The sequence below is a fragment of the Balaenoptera ricei genome, chromosome 1 (genome assembly GCF_028023285.1).
Source record: "Balaenoptera ricei isolate mBalRic1 chromosome 1, mBalRic1.hap2, whole genome shotgun sequence".
NCBI lineage: Eukaryota > Metazoa > Chordata > Mammalia > Artiodactyla > Balaenopteridae > Balaenoptera > Balaenoptera ricei.
Genome location: NC_082639.1, coordinates 53114692 through 53137178, shown reverse-complemented (window position 1 = coordinate 53137178; position 22487 = coordinate 53114692). Strand labels below are relative to the sequence as shown.

General features: G+C 37.2%; 1 protein-coding gene across 12 annotated transcripts in view; it reads right to left on the bottom strand.

The window, feature by feature from the left end:
• Positions 1 to 22487, bottom strand: part of PATJ (PATJ crumbs cell polarity complex component) — a 352223-nt gene that overhangs the window by 93790 nt on the left and 235946 nt on the right. For all 12 annotated transcript variants that reach the window (XM_059923762.1, XM_059923772.1, XM_059923791.1 and 9 more), the window contains one exon: positions 7462 to 7534. In XM_059923762.1, the coding sequence (XP_059779745.1) occupies positions 7462 to 7534 (73 nt within the window). The remainder of the gene's footprint in view (positions 1 to 7461; positions 7535 to 22487) is intronic.

Sequence of the window (22487 nt, the reverse complement as noted above, 5' to 3'; positions counted from 1 at the left end):
GACATTAGAATTAGAATTATGAGATTTTCTGCAAATTACTTTCTAAATCTGAGTACAGTTGACCCTAATGTGAGTATTAGGGGCACAGATCTGCCCCACAGTTGAAAATCTGTGTATAATTTATAGTTGGCCCTCTGTATCTGTGGTCCCTTGGCATCCAACCGCAGATTGGGTAGTACTGTAGTATTTACTATTGAAAGAAATCTGCATATAGGTGGATCCAAACAGTTTAAACCATGTTTTTACAAGGGTCAACTTGTGCTTGTTTTTAAAGTACAGATAAAAATATCAAATTAAAAATACTACCCCATCAGGTTGCCTTGAAGATTAATGCACTAACATGTAAAATGTCTATCAGCACAACACTAGGTACAGTTAATTTTTGTTTCTAGCTTTTTGTCAAGACAGGTTCTTTGTCCATGACCTGTTTCATGTAGTCACCATAAAAAGGCTAAATAAGCGTGTACCACTGTGATCCCAATTCAAGGATGATAAAAATGATACATTTAAAATAACCTGTTAAAGAACTCCTAGCCAGTAAGAGGCAGATCCAGGATTCACAGCTAGGTAAGAGTACCACCAAAGGCCATGCTCTTGGTAACTATGCTCCAGGCCCTAAGTAAATGATTCTCTTGTTTCTCTCTTATTCTTTCTTTTCAGTACTCAGTGTTGGTAACTAATCTTATGGAAGACAGGATTCATAATCTTAAAAAAAAAAATCACTGTCACTAGACCATGGTTTTAACAAAAAGCATTTTAGCATTTGTTAACCAGAAAATTTCAGTAGATACATCCTCCTCTCCATGAATTTTGGGTAATCAAGAAATTACCATATAATATAAACATGCCGAAGTTAAAAAAACAAAGCTTGAAAATATATAGATTTTCAGTGTTTTAGACAGTGGGTAAGTTCTAGAGACAGAAAAATTCTGAAGAACAAATTATACTTTTAAAAATCAGTATATAATAGATGAAAAACCTTTAATGCCTTGATTACCTAGTGTGTCTAGTTCTGTAAGCTTTGGGAAGCCCTGAAGAGGCCCTGGGGAGGCTATGCTATCTAACTGGAGGATATAATGGAAACAATGCTTGTAACTGTAGCATTGGATTGTAAAACAAATCCACAGGTGGCTTCTCTAGTAACACTGCAAATGGCCAACTCCTCTGTCCCAGATGAGAGGAGATTTTTCACCAGGATGGTGGTTAGCTGATGCCATTCATCTAATTAAATATATGTCTCCTTGGGGAAAGGAAAGTGATGTTTAAAAAAATCAGAGAAGTCTTTACAGTTCTCAGCAATGTGAGTAAAAGACATGAGATCTTCTTGGTCTTTATAAAATGAATACAAAAGAGGGAAAGAAAAGAGCTGTTTGATGCTTTAACTTAGAAAATTTAAGAAAACATGGGGAAGGCAGTCTAGGTTGCACATGGTCTACATATCCTTTAAGATTTGAATAAAGCCAGAAAAAGAATACCCTTTACATCTACATCCACAGAATTTATCATACGAAGCCATGTCTCAAATGCCTCTTACTCCATAAATCCTTTCCTTCTTCTTAGCTGGAAGATGTCTCTTCTTCCTCTAAGCTTACCTAACAGTTTACCTGAACTCCTTATGTCACATACATCATCTCATTTGTATCCTAATTATGTATGTACAGAATTGATCTCCCTGATGAGATGGAAAGATGCTTGACACTGACATGAGCTTCATTCATCTCCTTGGTCTGATTCATTTTTATATTCACCCTAGGTCTGTCTCATTTCAAAGTTGATGCTCTTTTTAACTGTACCTTGAGACCCTTCTAAAGCATTTCTTGTGTTTTTAGTTACTTGTTTAGTCTGAGATAGCTCCATAAAGGAGGGTTTAAAGTCAAAATCTAGATGGAGAGAAGAGTCAGGTAAAAAGGAAGTTGGACTTGAAAGAGGTTAGCAATAAAGTATTTACTTTCCTAGGAGAGCCAAAGTGTATAAAAGAGTTTTCATGCTTAAATGAAGCACAGAACAAAAACAATGTGGGTCCTGTTCTGAGAACAGAATGGCTCATATATATAAAATACCCTGCTGACTAGGAGTTTAAAAAACAGGAATCAGTCAGATGGAAAGGGAAAAACAGGTCAGCAGGCATGATTTCCAAAGCACAATTGCATCATGGTGGTTTGAAGACCATCTGGCTGATGGACGGTGGCCCATTGACACCCAAGATGATTCAGCTAATCTGGATGGCTGGGTTCCCTTCCTCTGTTGCTGATCTTCAAACCACCTGTCCAAAGCTGCCAGCTCAGCCAAGGCTGCTCAAAGAGAATGACCTTTCCTCATGAAGACCGTGGTCAGTACATTCCACAGTGAATTATGCTTTATAGATGAATGAAAGGAAAAGGCATGGCTCATGATTGTACATTTAACACAGACTTTACCCCCTTCTCCCCCACAAAAGGACTGATAAGAAATGCTACTCAATCCCTACTGAGAAGTCTCTTCCAAACCCTCTGAAAGTTTTAAACTTCCTCTGCTGGGTTCCTCCAACATCTTCAACATAAAGTGATAATAAATTTTATTTTATTTTTGTACTACTTTATTTTTTTCATACCCACTGTTTGTCTATAGTTTTCTCCAACTAGACAGTGAGAACGTTGACAGTAGGAATTTATGTTTTATTTGAGAGTAGGCTATCAATAAAAGTTAAATTAGTTAAGGATGTTATTGTCGTTTGGAAAAACACTTCTAATCAGATAAACATTCCATAGTGTTGTTCCCTACCCTCTTTCCTCATTTAACATGACAAAAGAGTATATACAACTGTTTTCCTTTTAATTTAAGATTTTACTAAGCAAAATTAATAACAAAAGAGCCCAGCAACTATACCTCTCTGATATAATTGAAAATTCTCTTTTTCAAAATAAAACTTATGTTGGTTTAAATTTTGTCATCCCCATATTTTGTAAAACCAATACTCTCTTCAAAAAACTACAAAATGATTTATTAGTTTCATTGCCAGCCTAAGTTCACAAATATTTCTTTCTGCAAAGTCATGTTTACTTGATGTGACAAATTAAATTTCTTTCTCCTACTCCCAATTATCAGCATATCTTCAAGGATATTCAGAATTCTAGAAAGGCAGTGCACAATTAAAGGTAAAATGGAAATTATGCTAATAGGACTCCCTGGGTAATCAACCTCTCCATTCTTTACAAGGCCTGCTCCATTTCACTTAGTATTCAAAAAAGCACAACTTCTGAAAAAAGAAAAAAATGAACGTTCTTACTTCTATAAAGATATTCTAAAAGATTCAGCCTGCCTTGTCGAGTAATGGAATAAATATCTTGCCTCCCAAGTATACTTGAGCCCTCATACTTCTCAGGAGATACCATAGCAGTAACTTCCTAATTGGGTTTCCAACTTCAAGACATTTTTGACTTTGCTATTACACTAATCTACATGAAGTAGAGCCCTGATCAGACAATTTCATTATTCAAAATGCCTTCAACAGCTCCAAGTGCCAAATGCATGACATCCAAACCTTCTGAGATTTAAATTCAAGACTCTCTCATTTGACCTCAATTTATTTTTCCAACCCCATCTTCTATTACTCTCTTTCACATACCCATTATATTCTTCTCCCCATTCCACACCCAGATTTTTCTTACTTCTGTGCTTTTGTTTGTGCTATTCTTACATTCTTATCTAACCATATTCATATTTTAAAATCCAATATATCCATCAGAAATAGCTGTTCTCCTACCAGGAAATACTATTTACCTTCTGTGAACTCCTCCTAAAGCTTTATCTCTTAGGACACCTTGTTTTAGTAACATACATGTCTTATTTCCCCTATAAGACTACAAGCTCTTGAGGGTAAAGACTATGTGCAATTAATCTTTTTATGTTCTGCAAAGCAGGTATTTGGTAAATAATGGCAGAATGAACTGAATCAATAAGAAGTAAGTATGCAACACTAACATGAAGCATCAAGGATACAGCAGAAAAGCCATTCACTTATTCCACAAGTATTTATTAAGCAAGTACTACAGGCTAAGCACTGAGGACTCAGTGGTCAGGAGGACAGTAAGCCTGGCCTTATAAAAGCATACAATTTAGTGTGGTGTTTACAGTCCTACATTATTAAAACATGGAGATAACGAGGGAAGGAAAAGTGACAGAATCCTAGTTGATAACCCCATTTAGAAATGGGTCCCTCTTCTTCTATAAGGCCCAAGTGATATCACATAAAGGACAAAGGGCAATTTTCACTTTTTAAATGAATCATGATTATTATTTAACTATGAAGGGAGTAAAGATTACTAAAGGGAACAGTGTAGGATGAAGTTGGTCATAAGAATAGTATCTCACATTTTTGAGCACTTATATTTCAGGTGCTACGCTTATTAATCCGTATACATTATTTTATTCATTTTGAGTCATAGAAAGCTTGGAGGAGGCTTCCAAAAAGCAATTCTCCATGGACCTAGTGGTTATGAATTAACAAAGAGGAAGTGGGGAGGCAACCCAAGTGGAAGAAACAATAGGAACAAAGGCATAAGGGGGAAAATCAACAGATGTATGTGGAGCGCACAGCACGCTAATACACTGTAATGCTGAATAACACAGCTGCCTCTGGGCATATGGGTATGCTACACAGCCGCTCTAGACCCCAGTCTCTTCTGTAAAGTGGAAATAATAATACTGTCTCTCAGAGGTATGGATGTAAATAGGACTTGGGACAATGCATCCAAGATAGTGGACACAGTAGATACTATATTCAATCATCCTTTTCTAGGTTGTTGTCTTGTCAGCAGGAAGGCAGCAGAAACCAGCTGTCTGGGTATAAACTAGAGAAAATACACAGTTAATATTAGAAGTCATTCCTGACAGAAAGTAAACAAAAGAAACCAAACAGGACCCCAGAAATGGTCTTCTCAAACTAAATGTTGACACCAACACTACACCTTTACTCACTCTAAAACACAAAAGCCGGATCTCATAGCAGATTTACAATTCGATGACAGGCTAGTTTTCTTGCTCACTGCACTGAGAAAAAATATGGGCAATGAAAGAAAAATTCAGTTCCAAGCGGATGCTATTTTGATGGGAACATTCATAACTAACAGTACTATAGAAAAAATTATTCTAACATACTGACCCCCACCCATCCAAAACAAAAAGGATTTATATGACATTCTATAAACGCAGAAGAATTAGGAAATAAGTACTAACACTTATTGGGTAGCTACCATGTGCCTGGCACAAGATAGCTAGATCTAGACAGACAGATATAGATATCTTCTCCTCTCCCTCTCTCATTTAATCTTAACAACCTTACGAAGTAGGAACTATTGTTATCTCCCTACAGATAAGTGGGGATAGAAGTTACTGTAACTATCCAAGCTCACATGTCTGGTGTATGGTTGTGCTAGGATTTGAACTGAAGTAGCACCCCTCTGGGGCCCCTCATTTCCACCACTGTTAACTGCCTACTCTAGTCTCAGTTAGAATGAAAATACCCAGTGCCAGCAAAGCTGTGGCTAAATGGCTATCAGTGGGGAGTCAACATCACTACAATCTTTTCAGATAGTAACTAGTAAATACAGATTAAAATTTTGAACTCGTGTACTTTTTGCCTCAGCAATGGTACATTGGGGAAATCTACGCTATAGAAATAGAAGCACCAGTACCAAATGATTGACATACACATGTGTGCAGGTGTGCACATCACACATGTATGTTTATTTTGGTATTCTTTTACTGGCAAAAAATTGGAAAGTAATCTGAATGTCTGTCAATTGGAAAAAATATATAATACAGCATATTAAATATGACTATTAGATTAAGCAAAATAAAGCAGCTTTTCTCTTTTTAATGTATAGAATCTATTCCAGAAGAATGCATAATATGCACCTCAAACTTAACCAGTCTACAACGACCTCTTAATTTCTGCCTAAATGTAAATGGCACCACCATCTACCTAGTTGCTCAAGCCAAAAATCTAGGTCTATCCACGATTCTCTAGTTCCCTTCGGCTCCCACATTTAATCAAGTCTGATTCAACATCCAAAATATCAAGAATCAGCTCACTTTTCTTTGCTTCCAACCCCCAAACCTCATCTAACCACAATCAGGTCTTGCCTGGGCTTCTGCCGTCTAGTGTATTACTTTTACCTTCCTTTAGTCCATTCTCCACCTGGTAGACTATGTATCAGGTCACCTCACACCCCTGTTAAAAACCTTCCAGTGGCTTCTACTGCACACAGACTAAAACCTGAACTTCTTACTCTGACTCACAAAGCTCCTCTCTCCCTCCCACGTCACATTCCCTCCCTCTCCCTCGTATTTTACCCCACTACTCTCCGGGGCTCCCAATATGCACCCCCAGCTTATTCTTGCTTGAGAGCTACTTTTGTCCTCTCTGCAGAGAAAGCTCTTCCCCCTTATTTTTGCATGTCTGGCTCCTTCTTACCATTTTCATCTTGTTTAAATTTCACCTTGTCCAAGAGGCTTTCCCTATAACCAATCAAAGTAGTCACAAGCCACATTCCCTATTTTAATTATCTGTAAGACACTGAACACTATTGATAATTCTCTTAGTTTATTTATGCATTTGCTAGTTAATTTCCTCATTAGAAGGTAAGCTGAACCATGTCAGGGAGACTTATCTGTTTTATTCATGCCTATATCTTTAAATACCCAAAATAGTACCTGGCACGTAATATACATTCATTGAATACTTGTTGAATGGAAAGAATAAGTATTATATGATCAAATATTTACTAAAAGAGACGCTATTCAAATAGTTTATTTTTGTTATAGAAGCAAAGGAAAAAGTATGGAAAGATACTAAACAGTAAAACTTAACTTCCTTGAGGAGGTAGGGAAAGGAAAATAAAATTTTCTAATAACTGCATTGTTTGATTAGTTATAATAAATGTATACTTTAGGGAATTAAAAATAATTTAATAAGTAAAAAATGAGAAGAGAATGTAACATTCCTCAGCTGGGAATCCCTCAGCTGATTATTTATATAGCCAGCTACCTATCTATCTATCTATCCATCCATCTCTAGAAGCATATTACTATGTTAGCAATCTTGTTGTACTAGTAATTTCTCCATCAATGGATGAAAATATTTAAAGACACCAGCAATCATAGTATTAAAGTGTTTTTAAACCACAAAGAAAGGTATGATTCAGTCATTAAAAAAGAGAATTTTCTAATAAATTCTGAAATGCCTAATTAGGACAAATTGCATATCTAGAATGAACCTTAAGGAACTTTGAGGAAGGCAGTACTCATATGGTTAAGTTCTAATGTGTTTGTTTAACATTGTTATATTACTTTATAATCAATGCCTCAAATACTTCCTATTTTAATTAGGGAAATACCCTAGCTAATAAATTCTGAGTTTGGAATACCAGATACTGAAAATCCATGTAATTCATTCACTAAGCTAATTAGGAGTCATCTTACCTCAACAGAAGATGGGGAACTTGATGGTAATGGAAAGGGAGTAACGGCCATCTGATTGACTGCATCTTCATTTCTGTGGATGTTAAAATAGGCAGAATCAGTACACAGTAAAAGGCAGAATCAGTACATGGTAAACGCTAAGTTCTTGGCTCAAATTAGAATCACTTCCTCAGTTCTCAGTTGAAAATGCACACACAGCACCACAGAATAAAAAAAAAATGTAAATATACACTGGTTTTGAGCATGCAAAGCCATTAGGTACAAAAAGAGATGTATTACTCAAGGGATACTAAGATACAATTATTAGTGACAAAGAGTGATGATGCTAGAAGTTGGCCAACTTCTGCTTAGTAAGTCAGGTGCTGCAGAGGATACTTTTGGAAAGGCATCAACGCTTTCAATACCGAGGAGTATAAATTTTTCATATGGGGTGTGTAACCTCTAGGCCCCATTAATGTCTAGAGCATTTTGTTCTTTGAACTGGAAAGGTTCCCAGCCTCCTCACTTGGCTTCTAAATTTGTTCTGCCAGATGAAGGATGATGGGATGTATATGACAGTCCCTGCATGGGCAGACTGTGTGAGAAGGAGTGATAGATGGGGAGAATAGAGACCCAGACAGACAACGCTTTGTGAGTTAGGTTAATTCTACTCCTCATCATCCTAATTGGAGCAGAGGAGGTGGGAGCTAAAACTTCATCACCAGGGCGACAGGCACAGAACAACTCCTAGAATACCAGTTCTGGTGATTTGGGCTATTTCCACTATGTTACTAGCAAATGGTAGGTAAGCAGTGGTTCTGTGGGAGATCTATCCTTTACTGTTCATTCATGACACACAACCAAAATAATTATCTCAAGATTTATGTGAAGTTTGACTTTAGGTTTCACAATATAAACCAAAGAAGCTTCTTACTGGTGTGCAAAGATTTAAGACTGTTCACAGATCTCTTGCCCGGTGTACATAGGATAGCCACTCTCTGACTTAGGAGGGCACTCAAATCCATTTTATCCCATTTTATTTTTTATGTCTCACCAATTGGAAAAAGATCCATCAGTCGATGTCTTTCCTACTTTGAGGCTTTAATCATATCACTGCCTTTACCTGAAATGCCTTTCTTTTTAAAATTTATACCCCACCCATCCTTCTCCTCCAGTGTGAGTTCAATAACCTCAACTACACGAATTATTCCCTTGAGTTCAAAGACTATATATTGATGTCTTCCAAATTCACAGTTAGCCTGGATCTTTTTCTGAGCCTAGGATCTGCATATCCAACTCCCACTTTACATCTCCACTAGATGTCTTAGATGCATCTCAAATAAAATAAAGCTCTTTATCCCGCTCAGTTCCCAGAGGGTTCCACAGTCAACTTCCTCTCCACCTTAGTAAATATCAACAATATTCACCCAGTTGTTTAACTAGGAACCTAAAAGTCATTCTTGAAACCTCTCACTACTCAACTGTATATCTAATCCATCAAGAAGTCTTATTGATCCTATCTTCAAAACGCATCTTGAATCTTTGCACTTCTTTCCATCCTATCCTAGTACAAGTGATCATCATTTCTCACCTGAATTAATATATTTCAGAACATCCTATTTGGTCTCCCTACTTACACTCTTCATCCTCTGTTCAATCCATTCTTCACCCAGCAGTTATTATGGTTCTAAAACATAAATCTGATTATATTTCTTTCTCCTGCTTAAACTCCTCCTATGGCTCCTTATTGCACTTAGGATCAAGTTCAAAATTGTTAGGGAGGCTATAAGGCCTTGAGCAATCTGGCCCCAGCTCCCACCTCTGGCCTTTTCTTGTTCTCCCTTCTCTTCCTCACTCTGATCCAACCCAGTTACACAGGCCTCCTCTCCATTTCTCAGCTGAGCCAAGCTCCATCCACCTCATGGCCTTCTCTCATCTTCTTCTCTTCTGGTCTGCATGCTTCATGCCCAAATCTTTTGTCTGATTTTTTCCTATTTCTCCTTCATAGCTCACCATAAATGTCATTTCCTGAAACAAGCTTTCCAGGACCTCTACTATATGCTTACAGCACCTGTCAATGATCATAAATCTGTTTTCTTTCAAAATGTACCTGATTTGTATGCACACCTGCTTCAAATCTGTCTTCCCCTCAAATGGTAAGCACTCCAAGGACAGAACTCATGTCCTTCCTACTCTCTATTACATCATCTAGGGCAAACACATTGCCTGGAAAATAGTCTGTACTTAACATAGTTATTTTTAAAAATGTAATGATCACTCACTTCAATAAGGAGACAAGAGGCAGTTTCAGTTCTAGAACTACCATTAAACTAGCTGTGGGATTTGGGGGAAATCACTTCTAAGAGAATCCGTCTCCTGATCTCTTAAGTAATAAGTAGGTTGAACTGTAAGAATTCTAAGTTGATAAAAATTCTTGTGGAATAAGGCAGATTATAAATAAATAAATGAAGTCTAGGTACCATTTCTTGCTCTAACCTTCTTAAATTCTTAGATTATCTAGCACACCAGCCAAACCAAAGCAAAGGGAGAAAAACTAAAATCACAAAGTGACACAGAGCATGAAGAATATGTCTGTTTCTTCTGACATTATTATAGATGCCTTGAGCATGCACTATTATGTTAAGAGATGGCTATTGTTTTTCAGGGAGTACAATCCATTCCTCAGCAGTTTGCTCATACACAGAAGTAATCAATTACCCCTGCATAAGTAACAGCATTTTCCCAGTGGTAATTCCCTTTCCCATTCAATCTCCCCCATGGAATAACACAATAGAGCTCAGCTCTAGCTTAGAGCTGAAAGCCAACAGGACATGTTTGCTCCAGATTCAGAGCCCATGGGGCAGAGTGTATTTGGCAGTAATTAAGCAGATGGCTTTTCATATCTCTTTCAAAGGTTACCGGCATTAAAAAACATAGCTACACATAAATTCTTATTGAGAAATTATGATTAACTGGACCAAGTTATCCCTTCATAATTTAACAATTTTCCCCAAATTAGTATGACTTTACTGGCCTTTAAAGTCCATATCAATTTTTTTAAAACATAACAGTATAGAAAACCTCAATAGAGTGAAGAAAGCTGCTATAAAAAGTTCCAGTTCATAATCCGTTATAATCCACTAGTGAGTGAGTGTTCACACACCTCAGCATTAAGCAAGTGGAGACCTGACAGGGCAGCAATTTTAAAGAGAAAGAAATGGGAAGAGGGAAACCAAAGGAGAGAAGATAATTACACTTCACACAAACAGTTAACCTGAAAGACTTCTGGGGACCCTCTGACCCCTCATAAGTCCATGATTCTCATAAGGAATGAAATCTGTTTGCTTCATAATTAACCTTTTCTTCCCAGTATAATCAACATAAGTTTCTTAGGTCCTGGTGCCCCACACAGTATACAATCAGGAATTGTAATTGTTTGTTGGTGTTTTTGTAATTCTTTTTAACAGCTGTTGGGAGAGAGAGAGTGGAATTCCACCATGGATAAATGTGAGAAGGTTTCCAGGGTAACTTGGAACACTGTATAGGTACGCCCTTATCACTGGACTTGTCGTGCTCTATTAAGATTATTTGTGCTGCTCTTTCTCCCTCTCTAAACACAGAGATGGGATCTTATTTCTTTATATCCCCAGCTTGTAGCAGGATACCTCAGCGAGAGTAGGTGCACTATAGACGTCTGTTGAGTGAAAGGGGTCTTAACAAAGCAGGAAAAAGATATGAAGTAGAACTAGCAAGAGTGTGCCCTATGCTTTCCAAGCTACTTCACGAGTTAGAGACGACGTGTTGCCTGAAGTCAGCCAGCTATTGGTATTTACCACATTAATGGACATTTCTCGGAGTGTCTGCCCAGCTCACAGTGATTCCATGGATGGGCTATACTGTGTAACACTGACAGCTGGCCTCAACCTCAGTGGATGTAGGGGGCAGACGCCTGCCTCATTTTGAGCCCATCAATTCTCTCTCCCAGGGACTCAAAATCTAGAACAGACTCATAGAGATCAAGAGTGTGGTATCTAGACAATACTAATGGAAATGCTCAAGGCTAAACAGGGGGTTCAGAACTCCCTTCTGCTGACGTCTCTGAAGTCACCCTGCTTCCTTCTCTTCAGAGTCTTAGCTGTATGGCTTCTTCTTAAGAGTCCACAAGATATCCCTGTACTCTTACAATACATTCTCCTTTTAATTTAAGCTGGCTAGAGTTTACTTCAATTGGTTGAAATTCAACAATATAGCTCTGATTTCATTTTGATTATATTCATTTGTTTAACAAATATTTATACTTTGAATACAAAAATGAATAAAACATGATTCCTGCCTTTGATGATATTAGCAATTAGTGAGGAACACAGCTAGGTAAACAGACAATTACAATAGTGGAATTTCTATCTAGGGACTGTCAATTTAGTTTTTCTCCAAAAGGATGCTAGGAACACACCCAATTCAGTGTTTTGTTTGTAGAATATATTTATATTTATGACAAAGACACATTCTAGATCCACATTTCAATTCAATCTTGTTATAAAAATATATTCACATTGGTAAAAATCATGCAAAACATGTGTTAGGCAGAATTCTAAGAAGGCTCCCAAGATTCCTGCCCCCTGGTTTACAGGTTGTGAGTAGGATGAATTTCCCTTCCATGATTAGGTTAAATTATACAGCATAGCTGACCTTAAGATAAAGGCAGATTACCAGGGTGGGCAAGACCTAATCACGTGGGCCCTTTAAATCTGGAGATTTCACTTCTTAGAGCCTCATTGTCCAGGTCTCTGAAATTAGTAGGTTGACCTACATGAATTTTAAGGAATGCCTGGAGGTCAGAGATAGAAAGTCAGAGATTAGAAGTACCATCTCTGGCTTGAGCATGAAAGGGGCCTCATGGCAAAGAATGTGAATGGCCTCTAAAAGCTAAGAAAAGTCTCCATCTAAGAACCAACAAGGAAATAGATTTTAACAAGAATGAGCTTGGAAGTAGATTTTTACCCAAGGCTCCAGACAAGCACTCAGCCTGGCCAACATCTTGATTTCTGCCTCATGATATCCTAAGCAGAGAGCCCAGCCCCTCTGTGCCAGACTTCTGACCTACAGAACTGTCAGCTAATAGATGGGTGTTGTTCTAAGCCATTAAATTTGTGGTAGTTTGTTACACAGCAAGAGAAAAGTAATACCTAACAAAACTTTTTGATTTGGAAAACACGATCACCAGAAACATAACTTTTCAGTTCTTACCATGTACTCCTGTTTTGATGCTTTTTATATGTTAACTCATTTAACCTTCATAACAACTCTACGTAGTAGTTACAATTATTTTCTTCATTTTACACAGAGATTAAGCTACCTGACCAAAGTCACAAAGCTAATAAATAGCAAGCTGAGATTAAAATCCAGCCATCTGGTTTCAAAACCTACTCTTTTAACTATTATATTACAGTGTTTTCCATTTCAATAGCCTGACCCAAAGCCACAAATATCTTCTCTCATATATGCAAGCTAATATCCCCAGATCCATCTTGGGGAAAAGTTCTACTAGGTCAAAATTTACTCTTTTTAAAAAATAATTAATTAATTTATTTATTTATTTTTGGCTGTGTTGGGTCTTCATTTCTGTGCGAGGGCTTTCTCTAGTTGTGGCAAGCGGGGGCCACTCTTCATCGCAGTGCGCGGGCCTCTCACTATCGCGGCCTCTCTTGTTGCGGAGCACAGGCTCCAGATGCGCAGGCTCAGTAATTGTGGCTCACGGGCTTAGCTGCTCCGCGGCATGTGGGATCTTCCCAGACCAGGGCTCGAACCCGTGTCCCTGCATTGGCAAGCAGATTCTCAACTACTGCGCCACCAGGGAAGCCCCACAATTTACTCTTAAAGCTATTTCACAATTTTCCTCAGGGTAAAGATGCATGCAGGGTTCTAAGTTTGCTCACTCTGACCCGATCAACTTTTCATAATTAAGTTCGGAGTATCACAGCTACATTACTCATCCCTCAAATAAATATAATGACTATAAAATGCTTTAAAATACTCTTTGTGCTTGATAGTGCAGGTAGGATGGTGAATAATATGATGGAGTGTAACTCCCTCAGTACTCTTCTCTGATAGTGATTAGGGCTGTTCTTAAATCCTCTGGCTGGTAGTTTTCTTCACCTTTAAAGTTGAGCCAGTTCTCGATTAACTATGTCTCCTTTTCTGCCTTGGTGATCATGGAAACACAGGCTGAGATGGAGCCTCTGTTGCCTGGGTACCTAACTGACCATAGTGAGCAGAAAGGCCCCCTTGCTGAGCCCCGGTAGACCCGTAAAATGAGAAAGAAAGAAACCCTTTGTCGTTTTAAGCGACTGAGATTTGGGCTGTTAGTCACTGAAGCATTATTGAGTCTATCCTGACTCAAAGATGTTCTAAACAAGTTTATTCTATTATAATTTTTTTCCCAGAAGTCATGCTTGTACCTTAATCAGAATAGCTAAAAACTGGAAACAACCCAAATGTCCACCTTCAGAAGAATGGATCAAAAAATTGTGGTATCTTCATAGATTGGAATATTCCTCAGTAATTAAAGGAACTATTGATATATACGACGACAAGGATAAATCTCAATTATGTAAAATGAAAGAAACCAGACACAGAATGATAGATGTTGTTTGATTCTATTTATACGAAGCTCAAGAATAGTTAAAACTAATCTATCGTGACAGAAATCAGAAGTGTTGGCTCTGCGGGGAGGAACTGACTGGAAAGGAGCACCAGGAAACTTTCTGGGGTGAATGAATTTCTTATATTTTTGTTTTGGGTGATGGCTACACAGGTGTATGTTTTGTATTATCAAAACTCAACAAACTGAACACTTAAAATCTATTGCATTGAGTATAAATCATACCCCAGTTTAAAAATGAATTCATGATTATATAATGTGTAAGACATCTATGTGCTATTCTGGAAAGAAATTCAGTCCTAAGCAGACCTAGGTAAATGTACAGTTCCATCTGCAGTTCTACCAGTAAGATGTAAGCAAGATACTAAGCAACTTTTTAAAAATCTTACTTCTTAATCTATAAAATTAGGATATTATCTTCTAACAGAATTGAGAGATAACATAAATGTCATAACACTAAAGCATAGGAACAATAGTTAACATTTAATGTTTTATGATGTTCAGTCTCAGATGTTTACATTTCCAGGTGCTAAGTCCTCAGTTACTCTTGATTCATTCACCCATCAACTCTTATACCCAAAGAAAGCATCCAGTCTAAAGGTTTCATTCTAAAAATTTCATTTTTTTCTCTTTTCTTCTAGTCCAATGTTCCCATCCTAATACATGCACTTTTCACATCGTCTATACTGTGACAACAGCTTTCTCTGTGTCTCAGTCAATCCAAATCACTCCCCTCTCAACTGTGAAAACCCCTCTCTGCAACCAAGCCTGCAAATGCACTCTGAATAACTCAACATCATAGAGTTCCCTCTATTGGTGTTAGTTTTGCCTGATGTATAGTTATTTATCTGCATGTCTTAGAAGTTCTTGAATAACTTCTTACTTAACTCCGTGGTCTTATATAGTATCTGAGATACAGTAGGTACTCAATAAATACTTGAATTAAATTTGTTCATGCAGTTTAGACTTAATTTTTTCCTATGTAAGTCTACCCAGGTAGCATTAACTAGCTCTTGCTGTACCCACTGTCACAACAGTAATCTCTCTCTCCTCTGAATTTCTAAACTACTGACATGGCTTTTCTCAGCAACTTCTTTCTATTCTTCTAAGAATACTTCACTGCATTCTTAGAAGCACATACATGTCACATACAGGGATTTGTTGATAAAACCCTTTATGTTTATTCCTTATCCATTAAAGTTGTAACCATAATTAAGTTGTAGTAAGAGATTTCAATAACATGTTATTTAAAGCATCAATCCAATAATCATTGACTAATTCCTTAGGATTAAATATGAGATTCTCTCTCTAATGTAAACTCTAAAAGAATGCTACAAATTGTGGTTAAAAGAAAGATTAGTGAGATATGAGGAGAACATACTTATCTTCAGGAAAGCACACTGAGCCCATGACAACAATTTCTGAATGAGGAAAAAAAAAGACATCTGATGTAATGGGCTGTGTGTATGTGTGTGTGTGTATTTGTAGAATTCCATAACTTTTCATTTATCAGGGTCTGAGATATCTCCAAGGAGCATTTCTCCTTTTAAAAGTGAAAGTGTGTTGCATCCTAAAATTTATACGGAATAGCCAAAACAATCTTGAAAAAGAAGAACAAAGTTGGAGGTCTCACCCTTGCTGATTTTGCAATGTACTACAATGCTATAGCAATCAAAACAATGTTGTACTAGCTTAAGAACAGACATATAGACCAATGGAATAGAATAGAAAACCCTGAAATAAACCCTCAGTGTAGGGTCAAATGATTGCAACAAGGGTGCCAAGACCATTCAATGGGGGAAAGGATGATCTTTTCAACAAATTGTACAGGGAAACCTGGATATCCACATGCAAAAGAAAGAAGTTGGATCCTTCCCCTATACCATAAACAAAAATTAACTCAAAATAGATCAAAGACCTAAACGTGAGAGCTAAAACTATAAAACTGTTACAAGAAAACATAGGGGACAAACTTCATGACATTGGATTTGGCAATGATATCTTGGATTGGACACCAAAAGCCCAAGAAACAACAAATAGATAAATTGGACTATATTAAAATGAAAACCTTCTGTGGATCAAAGGACACAATCAACAGAGTGAAAAGGCAACCTATGGAATGGGAGAAAACTTTTGCAAATCGTATATCTGATAATGAGTTAATATCCAGAATACATAAAGAATTCCTGCCACTCAACAACAAAACAACCAACCTGATTAAAAAACAAGAAAAAGACTTGAAAAGACAACCCTCCAAAGAAGTTATACAAATGGCCAATAAACACATCAAAAAATGCTCAACATCACTAATCATCAGAGAAATGCACATCAAAACCACAATGAGATACCACCCCATACCCAATAGGATAACTACTATCAAAAAAATGGAAAACAATAAGAGTTGGTGAGGTGGTAGAGAAAGTGGAACCCTTGTCCACTGTTGGTAAGAATGTAATATGGTATAGCTGCTACGGAAACTACAGTGGTTCTTCAAAAAACTGAAAATAGAATTGCCATATAATTCAGCAATTCCACTTCCGGGTATATATGAAAAAGAATTCAGAGTAGAGTCTCAAACAGGCATTTGTACACTCATGTTCATACTAGCATTATTCACAATAGTCAAAAGGTAGAAGCAACCCAAGTGTTTCTCAACAGATGAATGGATAAACATACAATGGAATATCATTCAGTTTTAAAAAGGAAGGCAATTCTGACACATGCTACAACATGGATGAACCTTGAAAACATTATGGTAAGTGAAATAAGCCAGTAACAAAAGTACAAATACTGTATGAGTCCACTTTTATGAGATACCTAGTGTAGTTAAATTCAGAGAGAGAAAGTAGAAAGATAGTTGCCAGGAGCTTGGGGGTGGGGGCGGGGAGGAGAGAATGGGGTATTATTTGTCAATGGGTATAGAGTTGCAGTTCTGCAAGATGTAAAAAGTTTTGGAGATAGATGGTGGTGATGGCTGTACAACAATGTGAATATACTTAGTTCTACTTTAACTGTACACTTAAAAATGGTTAATAAGGTAGATTTTATGTTATGTATATTTTACCACAATTAAAAAAATTAACTAAGACCAAAAAAATTACAAGTGTGATGAGAGTACATTTGAATTATTTAGAATATCACTTAAAACCATTTTGTCTTCAGGACTGCTCTGGTCTTACCACTTGGAAATTCACTTTCACTAAACCCATAAATCTTATTTTATGTCCACAAAACAGCATTATATCAAAAGTAGAAGTTATGTGCCTGAATTCAACCTGGAGTACTGAGTAAGTTGATTTAATTTTTTGCAACCTGTTCTAAAATGATTATAACTACAATCTAGTGGCTAGCATGTTGTTTAGGTGTACACATACAAAAAGCTGAATAAATGAGGAACACATGAACACAACTAAACAGGCCTAGATAATTTTTTCTGACTGTATTATCAATAAATATAGTGATGTGAGACACTTGAAAATAAACTCTACATTTGCTATATTAATTGGAACATGACATTGAATTAACATTCAGCCAGGAAAGCTCCATGTAAATGAACCAGAAGTAACATATAAAACAAAGCAAATCATTATATCTCAGTGGGAGCAAAACTCCTTTCTGAAAAGATTCCAGGAGGTATTTCTAACTATATGAATACACTAAATAGTTTCCAATTTCCAACTGGAAGAAACCACCAAAATAGTTAAATATGCTGAATCTGAAATAAATGTCTAGTGAGTGGAATTATGAACTCTATTTATGGCATTCCTAACAATGTCAATCACTAATTGAGGGCTGCTGGGAGTAACTCAGCATCTAGACCCACATTTTACAAAGGTGGCCCCAGGCAAGTTCTAAATAATGGTTGCCATTTGTACAGAGGAAAAGTTGACTCATAAAATATTTCGCAGTGAAGGTTGGCAGGAGAGTTAATATGGGGAGCTTTAGGACTGGATGGGATAAATGACAGCCTACCAAGTTTCTCATAGAGACTCTTTCTAAAGATAGTACAGTAGATACCCACAGCCATTCTCCTCTTTATTCCGGCTGGCAAAGCCCGAATGTTGTTCAGGTATCCAGCCCTCACCGGAAGGCCATGTGCTAGGAAAGGTGACTCTTTCTGCAGGTATAAATCTGGGAAAAATCTTGCCTGATTTCTTTGAAATCATCGTGGTAATCTCATTTCAAGAGCCAATGGCAGTGGAAACCTGTCATACTGGAGATCCTCAGTAGAGACTTGTTCAGAGTTCTTGTGCTCTGCTAAAGAAGTCTGAAAGATAAAAACTTCTCAGGATCAAAGCTAAGAGCCTACATGTGACAAGCATACGTGCAGAGAGAACTCGCTCTGGTTGCTCATGATTTGTTCAGAGAGCTCTACTTTTAGCATCCTTCCCATTCATTAGGATTCTTTGGCAGCAAGCAATAGAAATGAATTTAGGCCAACTTAAGCAAAAGGTAATTTATTAGAGGGATAATGGAATCTCACAAAACATAGGCAGGTTATATGATCAGACTTGGAACAGACCAGGAACTATGAGACTTCCAGAGGACAAGGAAGCAGGATGCAGAATGATGTCATAGCAGGAGCCTCCAATCAAGGCCCTGTGGCTCCATGAATAAACACCATACATATAAAATCACTCACATTACTTGCTTCCTGTTGTAAGCCTAAGGTATCATACTGCCCAAACTTAGGTTGCATGACTGCCCACTGGCCACACCTTGGCAGTGAGAGAGAGATCTGTCTATTTCAGCTTCTACAGAGCGAGACAGGTACACAGATTTACTGTTTTTACTGTTCCATCATACTATATACATTGTGTGTGTGTGTGTTTGGGGGAGAGGAGTCTATCAAAGAAAACAGGCATTCTACAGGGAAAGATGTAAAAATATTGCAAAAAAAAAAAAAAGGAAAAGAAAAAAAAAATCCCATCATCCCTGTGACTATCACAACGAGTTGTTTCTGAGTGCCAAAAGAAGTGAAACAAATATAGTCATGATTCCCACAAGCTGGTATTAAGAAATAGGAGCAGCAAAGAAAAAATTAGCAATTCTATTCATGAAATAATAACAGTGGTTTTCAAAGATACTTTACAAGTCATACAAGAAAGATGGGCTTGTTTGGTAGCAGCACTTTACCTAATTGACTAAATTCATCTGAATTCACAAATGGCCCTGTAAAATATTTGGTTACTTCAGACTACCTAGCTACAACCACCCTCAGAGAAAAATTTATGGCTACTGTAGATATTCAAAAGAATATGTCATAGGCTGTCAAGATGATTGCAGAAACGTATGACCCAATGGAATGATAACTGGATTAAATATACAGCTTCCCAAGGTTACCATAGTCTGTCAAAGGGAACAATGTTTCTCATTTTGATATATAAATTCCAATGTTTTTGACAAAAGATCAAAACACTCTAATTTCACCTTGTTCTTGAACCAAAAGTCTTATAAATTCTACTTATGAATTTAAAATTACTATTTAAAATGGATAGTACAGGAAACAAGTATGGAAGAAATAAGCAAGAGTCAGCATTTCAGAGCACCTGAGAGACTTATATGGATCTACCATACGGTCCAACTAAACAAAGAAACAGAAGAGCCTTGAAACTACAGGAGAGTCTCTACTTCCTACAACTGCTAACATGGTTCAGTGCTAATGACAGGCCTCCTCCGCAAAACTTCTTGTCATATATGCCACGGATGATATTTTATTGTGCACTTGAAAAGGGGCATTGCATTCTTTAATGATCTATGAGAGTGAGAAAGATGCTTGCTTACAGAAATCAAATCAAATGACATACATAGCCGTGTTCATCCAATGATACTTTCCTAAAGAAAGACTGCTTTTCTTCTAGAAGTAATGTTCAGGTATATTGGGCATAACATCCAATTCTAGAAATCTTTGGGTTTCTATACATACTATGACTTTGCTTACTTATCCTTCTGGTCTGAGCTTAAACGTCTTTCTCTGTGACACCCTCCCATAGGCTTCAAAGACCAGGTTAGGTGTGTCTCTTATATGTTCCTATAGTATCACAGCACTTACACCACTGGATAAGGCACTGGACTGTTTTACTCTCTGTGTCCTCTCTTAGGGCAGAGACTGTGTTCTCTGTTCTCTGTGTCACTCACTCCACAACACTAGCACAAGTAGGCACTCTGCAAATACTTATCAAATAAGTGCATGAATGTTTCTTAAGTCAAATTCATACTTGTTCCCACAATCTTTTCTCCCTCCTATTGATCAAAACTAGACGTAAAGAATCAAGAGCACAATAAGGGTCTTAAAAACAGGCATTCAATTTGTTTATTCAGATGGACTTTGACATTCACATTAATTTCAAATCAGCATCATCTTTTAGGGACATGGCTAGAGGATAACAGGTCACACCATATTTTTAATTACAAAAACAAGACATGTTCAATGGATACAGTAAGGTGGATCCCATGGCGAGTCCACTTTCACTTGTTAGGGCTTGACAGCTAGCACTAAATCTTTCCAAGGGTTTCAGTTTCATTTGGCCTCCTTTAGCCCCAGCAGTTTTTAACAGTACACATTTTCCACATGTAATTAAGTAATGGAGAGTGAGTTGTTATACATGACATTTAATTTTCGATAGTGGGGGAAGGTATGACAAGAGCTGCAGGCGAGATCATTAATCTTCTTGGATCCCTGCACTGCCAAATACAGCAATTCATTCTTCATCGTACTAATACAGTGTTCCTCCTGTACTGAAATTGGAGTGCTTGTGTAGAGGGGATCATGTGGAATAGGAAAACTCACAGAATTGAGTGTGTGGTACACAGTAAGCCCCCAGATTGTAATATACATCTAGATGATCTAGAGTAGAATAATTTAGTATACCAGAGTCTACATGTGCCATTGGGCACAATTACATGATTACAGGATTGTCCGAAATCTAGCAATGTGGGGAGAAAAGGGCAAAAAGTGATTATGTAAGTCATGTATACACAGCAGCAACTTGCTAATTTTCCTTGATGACTCACAGACCCCTCTTGTGAATTATAGATCAATTAGTATATGAATAAAGACAAGTGTTAAAAGAATATAAGGACCTGATCACACAAATGCACATCACTACAGACTAAAGACCCTAGTTAATTAAAATGTTGCCTGCAGCATATTTTAACAGCTTTCTGTGATTACTACTAATCATTCTCCCAAACCTGTGGCCAGTTCCCATTTTTATGTCAACTGTCAATAAATTTGAAAAAGAGTTGCTCAGGTATAAAAGCCAAAATTTTCCGTATAATGGAAATGCACAGGGAATCAATAATTTCAACTAAGGAAGGAAATACTGCCAAATAGAAGCACTAATCAAAGAAATACAATTTATAAAAATCAGTTTTTAAAGTAACATTGTATCACACAAAGCAAGTTATGCCGTTTTAAAGAAAAGTATAATTGCATCTGTTGTACTGAGATGATTTAAGTGCTAACTTCCTGAAACTTGGTAACAAATCAATATTTAATTGTTTCAGGATTTGGTTCCAAAATAGGCAAAATTAGAGTTCTTGTAACAATAGCCTGAAAGAGGTAATTTATAGGCAGAGTCTGAAAGATGTATCTAAATGATTAATGAACTAGACAATTAGCCTGAAGAAGCGAGGATGATGTGCTGGATAGCACCTAAAATGCACAGGTTACTACACACGAATAGGACATCAATCTACCATGATACCCTTATTGGTGATGTACAGAGCTGATGAGCAACACAATATTTTCTTTTTTGATTTCCTTAAGTGCTTTAAATTCCGACCCTACTTGATATTACTTACTTCAGTAAAATCTATTATAATACATTTTATTGACATGGGGATTAATTGATGTTAATTAGATTTCTCTTTACACAATCCTCAATTAAAGAGCGTTCTACTCCTTGTTAGAGTATCAGGTCATCATTAAAAAAAGAAGACCACGGAGAAGAAACAAGCAGAAGCAGCAGCAGCCCAACAACAGCAGACAGGGAAATAAAAGACATTTTAGGCAGGCTGTGTCCTTGTCTCTTATTCTAACATTTACCAGAAATGGTTGTATATAATGTCCGTAGCTATCTCTTCCAGTGCTTAATCATTATGATGTTAATTAAAGCATTCTAAAACTGTGAATGCGCTTCACTCAACAAATAGTCAAGATGCTGGAATTAGACAAAGTATATATGAGAAGTGGTTCTTTTTTTTACCCCTCCTCCTTTCTCCCTAACTACTTCTTTCCTTCTCTTTGACCTCTGACCTCCCTCCCTCCCCGCCTTTTTCTGCCATCAACATCATCACCATCATCTTCATCACTATAGCAGCCACCATTGTTGAGTCCATATTGCCAGGCAATTTACATGTATAAATACATTAGACATGTATA